Source organism: Buteo buteo, chromosome 20, assembly GCF_964188355.1.
Source record: "Buteo buteo chromosome 20, bButBut1.hap1.1, whole genome shotgun sequence".
In the NCBI taxonomy this organism is placed as follows: domain Eukaryota; kingdom Metazoa; phylum Chordata; class Aves; order Accipitriformes; family Accipitridae; genus Buteo; species Buteo buteo.
The window spans coordinates 2,449,432-2,461,864 of NC_134190.1; the positions used below are offsets into that span (position 1 = coordinate 2,449,432).

General features: G+C 37.7%; 1 protein-coding gene across 1 annotated transcript in view; it reads right to left on the reverse strand.

The window, feature by feature from the left end:
- Positions 1-12,433, reverse strand: part of SLC9A3 (solute carrier family 9 member A3) — a 52,473-nt gene that overhangs the window by 20,715 nt on the left and 19,325 nt on the right. The window contains exon 2 of the mRNA XM_075052441.1: positions 5,100-5,402. Coding sequence (XP_074908542.1) covers positions 5,100-5,402 — 303 coding nt within the window. The remainder of the gene's footprint in view (positions 1-5,099; positions 5,403-12,433) is intronic.

Consider the following 12,433-nt stretch of genomic DNA (forward strand, 5'->3'; position numbering starts at 1 on the left):
GACAGAGTGTGATATTACAGATAATGCAAAATCCTTGAAAATACAGATCCTAAGGCATCAACTGGAAAGCATGGCACAGAAACTACCTAACAAGTTCTGCATTGTGTCACCTTGTATCCTACAAGGTTTGTTGGATCCAGCATTGCCCATGAGGATCAAAGTTTATTCTGGGTGCAGTATAGTCCTCATGGTTCTTTAAGGCAAGGCATGTGAGATAAGTATTTCCAGATCTAAACTGGCTTTGTATTTGTGTGTGGTATGGTTTATCTAACTTGTGTAAATTATCTCATGATAACTGAGAACTGTCAAGATAGTAAGAGAAATATACCAATACTCCTGAAGTAAACGTTCCAAAAAACTTTAGGTCACAGTCCAAATTGGACTCTTGGTCGCTAAGAACTGCTACAGTGGGGCTTAACTGCCCTCAGTGCAGTTAAACACCACTTGTGGCCTCCTTATTCAAGTAGACATTCATTGATAGGTGCAGTTAAGCCACTTGTTCCCAAATTATGATTCATGAGGCCACTGTTAAATTGTCCGCAAGCAGACCGTAAAAACAGGTGAAGGACTAAAATGTACCTCAACATGTTTGTGTTGTAGCGCCTTAGGAATTTTGGCAATGATTTCAAAAGTTTTGGAACTACAAAACTCTGGTGACAAAGTAACCCAGTATTTATTTAATTTTTTTAATCTTTTTTTTAGTTATTAAGGTCATTCTGTTCATTTATGCAAACAGGCTGAGACAAGCATCACTGTAATTTTAAAAGTAACAGAAAAGGGAGAGCCACAAAGATCGCTGTGCTCAGCTTCCTAAATATCTTGCAAAATTTACCCTCTTCATGCAATCAAGAGTGGTATCCCAGTCATTTTTTCTGGGGAACAGGTTTTTGAAAGGGTAGAGAACAGGAAAATTCCCTTCATGTTCATCAATGGATGAAGGAGGAAGTAAGAGGTGATGAAGCCCAAAATTATATGAGGAAGAGCAAAGAAGGAATATGTTGAGAGTTCATTCATTAGAACACAGTGCAGAGGCCCATGCCCAAAATTAATAGACAGTTGTATCAGGCATTATTGCCTTATATACCTCCCTCCGGTGAGGGAGAAATCCATCTGATTAAATGATTTGGAAGCATGAGTCAGACAATGACAGTCAGTAGCCGTAGCCAAAGGATCAATATTGCCTGTAAGGTATTTCCAGAACAACATGGCCACTCCTCTAGCAAGAACTCTTATGAGACAATTTTTCAAATCCAGAATGTTTAGTGCTTGGAGGGCAATTGAAACAGAAGCTAGATTCCAAATATTGTTGATACAAAATGGCATGGGTGTATTTACTCAAGAGAAGGACACTTACATGGGCAGCCAGAGACAGGAGTAGACAACAACCTGTTGGGGTGGTGACAACGGCCAACAACCTGGGGGAGCTGCAGAAGTACATATTCTCTTAGCTGCTGTCTGCCAATCAGAGCATCTACAATGTTTTCCATACAGTTTATAGGGACCTTGGTAAGGCCCTGTAAACAGAAATTCATAGCTTGCACAGACACAGAACTACTTTGTATTTTCAAAAAGCGAAATAGTCTTGTTCACTCTTGGACATATTGGGCTGTGAATGAGGACTGAATCTATCCATTTCAGTGCAAGAGAGGGCTTGAAGCAGTGAGCTAAAGTCTGTGCCAAAAATTCTGAGAACAGCCTTGAACCTGAATCTAAGTAATGGTTCCATCAAATGTTGTTCTTCTCTGCCATGCTTAAGGAAGGAACAAGCCCAATGACAATAACTATCAGATATCAGGGTACAATAGAAAGTAAGCTTTTAAAATAAATTGGCTCACTGAGATTGCTTATCTTTTTTATATGTTACCAATTATAATCATTGGTACATTCTTTGAAGACTTGCAAAGCTAGTGAGCAAATATTTATGGAAAGGTTAGGACACATCTTTAATTCCTACAAAGCAGTTTCAAGAGGCTGGGGGTTTCTAAATCAGACTTTTATTTAGACTAATAATGCAAGTTATTTCCAAGTGATACATAACCATCACTTCCTCCAGCTCACCAGAGTCTGGACTGACTAGCTGCCAGCAGTGACACCTGAGCAAGGTAAGTTCGCTGGGCTCAGTTTAAGACTTCTTCACGTACTCAGCATGTCACTATAACCTAGACTGTACAGGAAGAATTCTTCTAAGCATTAGTCACAACCACAATTATTCCACAGAGACATGCTGCATGTGTTAGTTCTCCAGCAGACGATGAAGAGCTAGGTGCAATCAGCCAGAAAGATTCAGGATTAGAAACTTCTTCCTATTCTGTGCAAGCAGACTGGTATGGCTGTTGGTTAATAGTTAAGGTGCTGATCTTTTAATTTCACTTCTAAAGAAGGATTTCTTTGTTATCATCACCTTCTTTTTCTTTTGCAATTATAATATCTATAAGGATACTGAATGCAAATAAAGAGCTGCTTTTGTATGTATTTATGTAGGAAATCCATATAATCCAGTTTGGGTTATGCACTCTCATATTGATGGACAGTACTTAAGGCCCATTCAATGGTAAAGTTGGAAGTAATTCGGTTTTAGTTCATCTTAGTCTATAGGATACACATTCCTACATTTTTAATGATATAATGATATTACTTTTAGCATTATTCATTCCAATTGTAGAAAAAGTGGGGTAGAAACAAAAATATGCCATAGAACTTCAATCAGAGGCTGTTATGAACTCTTCTAGAAATTGAGTAACTGAGCATTCTCCTATCTTCAGCGAGTAAGTAACAATAGTAAGGCTTTTCACAAAGTGTGGCGCTCAGATCTTGCTGGCATCTTGGAGGTCAACACAATGTATTTAGTGGATTAGTAAGTATGTGTCATGTAGATATTTTAAAGTCCTACTTAGCTTTGCTGGAGAATGACATAGTTTGAATCAGGGACAGGCGTCTCTGGCCTTTTCCATAGCTGAAATTAGAACTCTAGGAGGTTATAATACGTCTTGGTGGTAAAGACAGGTCCCCACAGTATACCAATTAACGCTCATTCTAAACATTTAAATTCACCAGGCATGTCAGTTTATTGTTTGCCGTTGTTAACATCCCTATTCTTAGCTTGTAGAACTTCAGCTGTGACCTGTGGTAGGGGCCGATTTTCCTGTTTAACTGTAAGCTCAGAGTTCTAGTATATACTGTCACTGAAAGATTTGCATAATGATGAAGCAGACAGAACATGCAGCCATCAAATCCAGCTTTTACAGTTAGTTGAGAACTGTTTATGGATGGAGAGCAGAGAAAGAGATAAATGGATTTTTCACTTAAAATAAAATTTTGGGAGGAAAACACTTGACTTTTCCATTTCACATGTCATTAAGAGGTCAATGCTTTTCCTTTAATGAGTTTTATCAACAAAACAAAAAGTAAAAGTAATGATCATTCATTATATTTCCCAGAACAGGATGTTAATAAAATATAATTGGTCATATTTTTAAATTGTTCCAAGCAGCTTGGTTATTTAAAGAAAGAAATCCTTGTCCAATCTGTTGCAATAGCAATATCCCTTTGTCATCATTTTTGTTCCTGAAGACCTGTGTTTAACTATAAATGTGAAATTGTGGATGCAATCTATTATGCCTACAGGCTGAAAGCACATAAAACATCTTACCCACCTATAGAAGTCAACAGTGTCTGCATCTGAGCTTTCACCTTTGTAACTTCTAAAGAAAAATTGTTACTTATAAAATGTAAGTTATAGTAAGGTAAATATCTGAAACGTAAGCTAAATCTATCATATATGTCTATATTAGAACCATCTGTAGTTACGTAAGTTGAGTCTCATGAACAGGTCTGTAGCCTAGTTCTTCCAGACTGGGATTCTCCAATAAGGACAACACAGGCTTCCCTTCGAATGGATGGAACAGATATCCCACTCTTATGCTCAGTTTCAAAGAACCCAGCTTCAAATTCTCCTACTTCCCTGTGCTGGACAAAGGGAGCCATTTTTGAGGCTGGAAGACTCTAGCATGTTATGTTCTGTAATAATCAGCTGATAGTTTGATTCTTCATCACAAAAATGTTCTCTGCAACATCTGCAACTTCTGCCATTTGAGGCACTCGTTTTATCTGGGCTGAAAAGGAAGTCTGCGGTAAATTGCTCTGAGCCAATTGTGTACCACTGTGGTTGGAGATCAGCCCCATGACTAGCTGTTGAGCCTTTTGTACACCACCACGTACCCCTCGTGGTCTTGGAACTACTCGCTCAGTCCCGAATTTCAGCACTGGGTGCCAAGAACCGATGGGCAGTGTGCATGGGCGCAGCAGCAGCACGCTGTGTCTGTACTGCTCTCAGCAGCACTCAGATGTGCCCTGTAAGTACTTTCTACAACTCATTAACCTAAGAGAATTTTGTCCTAGAAGGCCTCTTGAGCTTCTTCAGTAAAGAGACTAAAAAAGCATAGATAGGGTGCCTGTTTCAAAACACATGCAATCCACACACAATGTGAATTACTGTTCTTCAGGTGGCAGTACATGGCTGATGTGCATGCCACACTTGCTGAGGAGATTAAGAATTGCTGTTCTGTGCCTCTTCTAGCAGCCTCATGCTCTTATATTGTAGTATAATTAAGACAGAGTGTGCTATTTGGCTCTGTAAGTCTTCAGTTACAATTTCCAGCCTCAGAAGACAAAAGGGAGATGTGTCATCCGTACATACCCACTCAGCAACCACTGCTTACTTAATATTAAAACTGACTGAAGGAAGACAGTTCCGTTTCATGGTAACTTTGAAGGTTGCTATCACAGGAGAAAGAAACAAGCCCTTCAGAGTGTATTTGTGTCCAGATGTCCATTAGCAGCAAGAATCCTGAGCTTTATCCCCAGAGTGTACGCACACATTTAGAGCAGGGAAATAGGAGAGACACAGGTTCAAGTCCCTTTTGTGCTTGCTTCAGAGAAGATTTCTCAGATCATTCTTAAATTTGGCCAAAATATTGCAAATTGCTCCCATTAAAATTGGATCTTTCTGTTGAAAAGAGTTGTTACGTTGTAAAGTATCATCCATCTAACAGCTGGCGTACAGCAGCATTCACAACTGTGCCTTCACAGATCACACTTACCCATTATTCCTGTCCGATAGACACCATAGAGAGATAAACCGGTTGTGGCAGCATTCCAGACTGTCCCAATGACAGCGTACAGCAGGATAGAGCCAATATTTCCAAAGAACAATCTATTTGGCATAAAATATCCAGCATCCAAAACAATGGGGGGCAGCAGATAGAAGAAAAATACGGTTGGTGTAAGGGCGAAGGAGGCAATGTGATCTGCTGCCCATACGATGCCACCAAGGAAGAGACCAAGAACGATCAGCAGAGCACTCTCTGGAACCACCCGAGTGACTTTGTGGGACAAGTGAAAAACTGCAAGAAAATAGTAAAACAGTTTGTTAGAATTGGAATGGAGAAACAATTTGAGCAACAACTGTTGTTAGCTGGCAATTCTGACTTCCCACAAACTTCCTGCTTTCATTGTTATTAGACCCAAAAGCATGCATGGAGTGCATGGGATACAGACACTGTCAGAACATTACCCACTTACAAAATACAATAAAATGGTTGATTTTCAGATTTGATCCAGCATATTTCAATTTATATGAAACCAATATTCCATTACATTTATTTCCTTTATTGGATTTTCTTCTCCATAAAAGATCTGTTTAGGGAAAGGTGGTGTTCTGTGCAAAGCAGTAAGTGCAAGGCTGAAAAGAAATGGTAGATGTGTTGGAAACATATGGCTTTATGGTTTATTTCTGTATCTAAAAATACACATTTGACCTCCCAACATTTGTCTTTAAAAATAATCAGTGTACTAGCAGGTTTATTGGAGGATGGGAGAAGAATGCTGAAAGAAGAACTAATTTCAAGACAACTCTTTTTAAATTTGTGAAGACTATTACGTGACAAAGTAGCCTGCAGCAGGAGCAGAATGGAGCTGGTATCATAGGAGATCCTTTTTGGGCCTTTTCCTCAAAATCTCCCTAGTAAGGATTTCAGTTAATTCAGAAACTTTCTGGAGAAATGGGGGCTTTAGTGGTGCCTTCTTCATATACAGATACATTTGTGGGAAATGGTTCTGCAACAGGCTACTTTCTTTTGTATAAACAGTGTCATAAAATCTGTATCTTACAGTAGTATGTCAAATCTATTAATAAAGATGAATAGTATATGGTATGTATTATAGAAAAAAATGTAATGGTATGATGTGGTAAGACTATTCAACTAGCCAATAATTAGAGGGAGAGAAAATTACAGTGCCATGAGCGAATCTGAAGAGACAGAAAGATGGCAAGACCAAGACAGAAAAAAGAGACTGTTCAAGATGACAGAAACACAAGTAAGACTGCAAATATATGTGGCAACATAATTTATAGTGCACTTGTTAGGTATCAGATAAAAGAAGAAAAAAGCAGGGAGAAAACCAGAGAGAAGTCAAGTCTACAAAGAAAAATGGAACATGAAAACGGAGGAGGTGACAAAGATGTTTGATAATAAGGAAGCTCAGGTGTGCTAAGTGACCTCCTTGGGATTTCTGTGAGCTTTTCCTTCAGTTTATCTTAAATACTGATGTGTCCCAGATGGTCTGAACCCTGGCACTTTGTGATGCTGACCAATAAATGGGATTTTACTTATATAGCTTTGTGCTGAAAATGTGAGTTTCACTTTAGGAAGACAATTCCACTAAAAGCCACCAAGTTTCTCCTGGTTTGAGCATCAGCCTAGAACTGTGTTGGAGCTTTTACAATGCTAAGGCAAATTAGCTCAAAACTGGTTTGGACAAGAAGCCATCATTAAGAATTCCAGCCTTTCAAGGTATAGTGGAAGAAACTTTCCCATGACTATGCAGAGATCTTAGACCAGGTTACTTTACTGAAAGACCATTGTTTTTCCTCCCAGACAAGTATTTGTCCTAGTCAAACATTTACTAGTTACCTTTTAGAGTGTTTTAAGGGCCCCATTCCTGACCCGTCTGTCTTAGTCTTGGCTGCATCTACACAGGCAATGTTAGAAGCATCACCCATCATTATGGTAGCCCCACCATAAGATGGTTCCTACTACTTGTATAACCTCCACAGCCTCATCAGAATAGAAGATACAAAAGGAAAAATGCTAACAGCCTGCCTATACCAACAATGACCATGAATGTAGATGTTCCTAAGTGTTTGTAGACAAGACTTGAAAACTAAGCCATGTTAGAACATAGTTTCAGGAGGGGATTAATACAACAGCGATCATGTGAAAACAAACTGCATTCAGTGAAGTTGGCTAAACCATGCCAGCTTCCTGTATCATCTGTGCCATGTAATCAATAGCTGAGTAACACTTGACAGAAACAAACACTGTGGTTTCTCCCAGTTAGTTTCCTCTCTTTATAATAAAATCCCTTGGGCTTGCACTAAAAAAAAAAAAAAGAAAAGAAAAGAAAAGAAAAGAAAAAGAAATTAAATGAAGAAAAACAAACTAGCTACTATTCCATGTATATAAATTGTAGCATTTAACTTCTCAAAAGTCCTTCCTACTGGTCATTCTTGATTCCTTGAATTTCCAGGCAGTGAATTATCAACTAATTTATCACCTCACAGAGTAGGGATTATCTCCTTATCCCTGAAAATGAATGTTGCTGAGCTAGTCTTACTAACCCAAGTCTGTTTTTCCTACTCCTATGTTTGCAGATAAGCCATGACTACAAGAAGTTAAAAATTTAAAATAAACCTGTGAAGACTCTTCAGAACTAGACGTTTGGAAAAAAAACAATGTCCAGCTAAAAATTCATGTTTTGTAGAATTCTCACCTTTACAACCAAAACCAGTTTCCCCCAGTGAGTGCTGGGAAGCCAACCTGATTTTGGTTATAACACTGTCTCCTCCTATAAGTCCAATGTTCCCAGTGAATCAGCTACATCCTATCTGCCTGTGTTCCCTTTAACTCTAATCGACTGGTTATCTGTACCAGATTTTAATACTATCAGCAATAAATTCTTCTACTCTGTTAGTTTAGGAATGCAGGCTGTGGACAGGAAAGTTATTTCATGAAATGGGGCTCTGGAGAAGTTTCTTCTCTTTTTTGCATTTGGCCCCAGCAAAATCTGAACAGTAGACCTTATGTGTTTTAAGGTAACTGCCGAGCTAACTCTGCAGGCAGATAGTATGCAATATGATTAGCAGAATCCTGGTGTCTATAAATATAGAAATATGTACAAGAAAAATACCACAACTGATGAAATTCAATGAAATAGCTTTAGACTAAGATGTAATTGGAACATAGATCGATGTTTGAGTTGATATTTGCACTTACAGTGATTATTTTTTTTCTGGCTATGTGCATAAAATGTAGTCAATCAAGATTGTGAATTATGAGTAGTTATTACATTTATAGAAATTGATAGAGATAGATTGATTCCAAATTCACTCCTTAATTTTTTTTAACAATTCATTATCCTGAAGTTATGTCCCTAATTAATACATTATGAGTGTGTTACAAACTGACATAATGACAGTACATTCATTTCATAAAATTTGCCTTTACTTGCTTAGCAGAGATCCAGGAATAGTCCCACAAAATGAATTATGTCCCCATGACAAAGCAGAAGAACGGGAAGCTTTAATTACATCTACATGTCTAGCACGTCAGCATTTCATCTGACAGAGGAGTAAAATACAGTCCAGCAATAATGGACAAGGAGTTTAGTTTGATTCTGTTGTGAAATTACAAATATCAGGAAGGATAGCATGCAGTGCTGCTCAGATAAATTACTCTGTGAGGGACCAAGAGATGAAATTGAGTCTATTTTCACTGCTGTTAATACTGAAAAGCATACAGATATATTTTAATGAGGAGAGGGAAAGAGCAAAGAAAGAAAAATTGTAGACAGACCATGGCATAAAAGAAAAAACAGTGCACAGGGCAATCTCGTGATCTATAAATTTTAACATTTATCATTTAGAATTCATTTATGTAAGTCTAGGCACGGTATTAGCGAAAAAGTTAAACGTGTGCCTTCTATCCAGTACATGTTAAACCTTGCTTGAAAGTGGGCTGGACTGGCTACTGGGTAAACTGTGTTTAAATTCAAGCTGAGCATTGCTGAATTAGAAGCTTTCTACAAAGTTAAGAAACAATTACATAGTATAAACTTCCTGTGAAATTTTTTTCTGACACTTCCTTTGAGATCCAAGAAAACGGACTGTGACATTTAACATATCTGATGAGAAAGACAAAATAAATTAGCAATCTATGATTCGATGGCTGGAATCAGTTTCTTTTGACTCAAAGAAAGAAATACACTTGAAGAAGCAAGTTATTTTTTATCACCTTTTAAAAACACAGTAACTTAGATTAAATCCTTCAGTGGAATTTACAGCATTTGGTGAACTATCTGATGCTTCCTAAGGCCATCTGAGACTGCTTTGCAAGAAGTGATTCAACAGAATAACCTTCTTCTCATTCACTAAATGAAATGAAGACAGAAAGGACTGGTTAAAGAGCAGGAATAATAAATAATAGAATAATAAAGAAGAGATAACATACAATTCATGCTGAAGTCACTTAAATTTGTAGACACACACACAAAAGTTTTCTGAAGTAGGGTTTTCCCATATTTCTTTCCAAACTATCTCTAACAGCACCTGTTTTCAATGAATACTGATTTTTGTTTATCAAGCAAAATACTTAAATGACTTAGTTCTAGAATTCTGTGCTTTGTTTCCAGCTGAAATGAACAACTTGAGATAGATTTGCCACCTTTTGAAAATACAGCGCTGCAAAAAAAAATCTGAAACTACCTATTTAATACACTGTTAAATTTCAGGATTTATATGGTCATTTCAATGCTATCCCAAGTGACTAATGACACTTCCATTAACTTTGTTAGTGTAAAATCAAGGCCCTGAAAACACTGAAATAATTTGTTCAGCTAATATCACTGTCCCAGTCAATCCCAAAACCTACTGCATGTACTGCACAGCATGCACAGGTCATCCAGAAAAATCAAGAGCTGACTTATAATAATGCTAGTAATTATCTGCTGAAGTTTCTTTTCCATGTATATTTGGATAAAATCCAAGGAATCAGAAAATAATTTCGATTATTAAAGATTTTCAACCTCTTTTTTCAGACTTATCATTTCCATAGTTACCATGAAAGCACAGATATGAATTTGCAAACTTTTTCAACTCCTCCTCCTACTGCTAGTGACAGGTATGGGGTCTACTGTATGCATTTTTGCTAGTGGGTCAAAGATGCACTGATAGTATGCTATTAGTCTATTTTTCAGTTTTTGACTTCTTATTTTCAGCTATAAAGATGAAGTTATATTAAATTGAGCCATAAGTGCTTCTAATTTGAGATCCAATACTTGATCCTCTGTAACTGGCGAGAACCCTTGCCATTGACCAAAGTGAGAGCAACATGCTGCAAACTTGGCTTCATGATTCTTTACATTTACTTTACAGCAATGCAAATAATAGCATCTCCAAGGCAGTATATAATCCTGTTCCTGTAATGGCACAACACAGAAGCTGCTTAAGAGAAGGCATGAATAAATTCCACAAAAGAATATTCTGCCAAAAGGGAAATCTTTCTTCTAAACATCTTCTAGCAGTTGGACTCTGACTGGCAAGCACAAAATTTTCATTTCTTATCTACCTGTTCATGTTCTCCTTAGTGTTATAGAGGGGGAATTCTATTTAAAAACTGTTTGGTTCTACCCTTTCTGCATTTTTTTTCAGTCGTGACTCCTGCAGATATATGTTATTACTTTAAAAAAATTTATAAATATGAAATATATTCCAATAGCACACACAGAGAAATCTGCTTTACCTTGCCTGTATAATAGCTCTAAGTATAATCAAATACCAGTTTGTGAACTAAATTGATCAAGTGTAGCTGGGCAATAATGCAGTCCAAAAGCCTCTGTCAAGTCCCAATCAATTCCTATTATGTTGGTCTACCTGACTAGGGAATGGCCACACTGTCTCAAATATAGTACGGAGCATACATTTTCAAGAAGGGATCATTTTGCTTCCACCATCCCTGAAAAGCAGGCATCCCTGGCTGCTCTCTTGCTCCATATCTCCATGCATTAGCTGCAGCCAGTTAGTGCATCACAGCTCACACCAACCAGGTGCATTTGTCACACCAGGAGAGCAGCAGCAGTGCTGTAGAAATGCATGATACGGCCTGCGCAAGCCCCTGGGCAGAAATTGCAGCATTCATGGCGTAGGAACACTGTGTAGAAGCTGGGGCAGAGAGAACTGTGTATTTTCTGCCCTTTTTTTCCCTGTTTTTTATCTGCAAACTCCTTTAAAAGTTTATTTTAAATTCTTAGTGTTTGACAATTTTTTCTCATTAAGCTGTATATGTAGGAGATGCAGATACCCTGACCTCCCCAACACCTAAAAAGAAGCTGAACAATCACTGGTTTAAAATTACTTCTAACTCTTGGTTCACTAAGAGTCTCATATAATCCCTGATCTTTATTGGCTGCCAGTAGCATTCGCTGTGGTCCCCTCATGATGCTGAGGGCAATGTACAGCAGTTTTATTCTGCACATCACCTAGCCTCGACTAACAGTGAATGTTTCTTAAACAATGGACAGTACAAACCCCTTAGGAAACTTCGCTGTTGCAATTATTTAGAAAATTACTTAACAATAATGACCATTAATGTTTCTCTTTTTTCTTTCTTTCTTTGTTCTTTTCTTCTTTTTTTTAGGGAAGGGTAGCTCTCTTCCAGTCTTCAGTCACCTTCTGTTTCATGGGCAACTTTCTTTATTCTTCTACAGCTTTAATCTCAAATTTCTCCAGAGGTTTTGCTACTTGTCCTTAAGTATTTGGTGTTAATTCCTATGTGATATATTTGTTCAAGAGCATGCTCTTCTGATATGTCTACTCTCTACTTATTCCACTCTTCTACTAAGAGAAGCTTTTTGATACAATTTCCTGCATAATGAAGTTTCCTGTATTTATATTTCTCTTATCTTTTGTTATGGCTCCCTTCTCAACAGTCCTGCCCACCTACTACTTCTCTAATAAACTTCCTGCACTTGCTATACTTGATTTCTTTATACTCGTATGTCTTTCATTTTTGGCTCTATCCTTGTAACTCTTATTATTTTCATATGACGTGCCAGTTTTGCATCCCTGTGCATTGACCTCAGTTGTACTGGATCTCATTTTTTAAGATCTCCTTCATGACTTGACTACGTAAGTTTTCTACCCTTGCTACATTACCAAACACAGCATTTCTTGCCTGCATAGCCGTAGGCATACGTAATTACAGTTGCTTAAGTAGCCTGCACAGAGGATCTAGGAATTTTAATTATGACTGTAAGAACTAGAAGAGCTATTTGGTTGTGTAGCCAGGCCCTCCATTATCCCACCACCACATTTAATGAT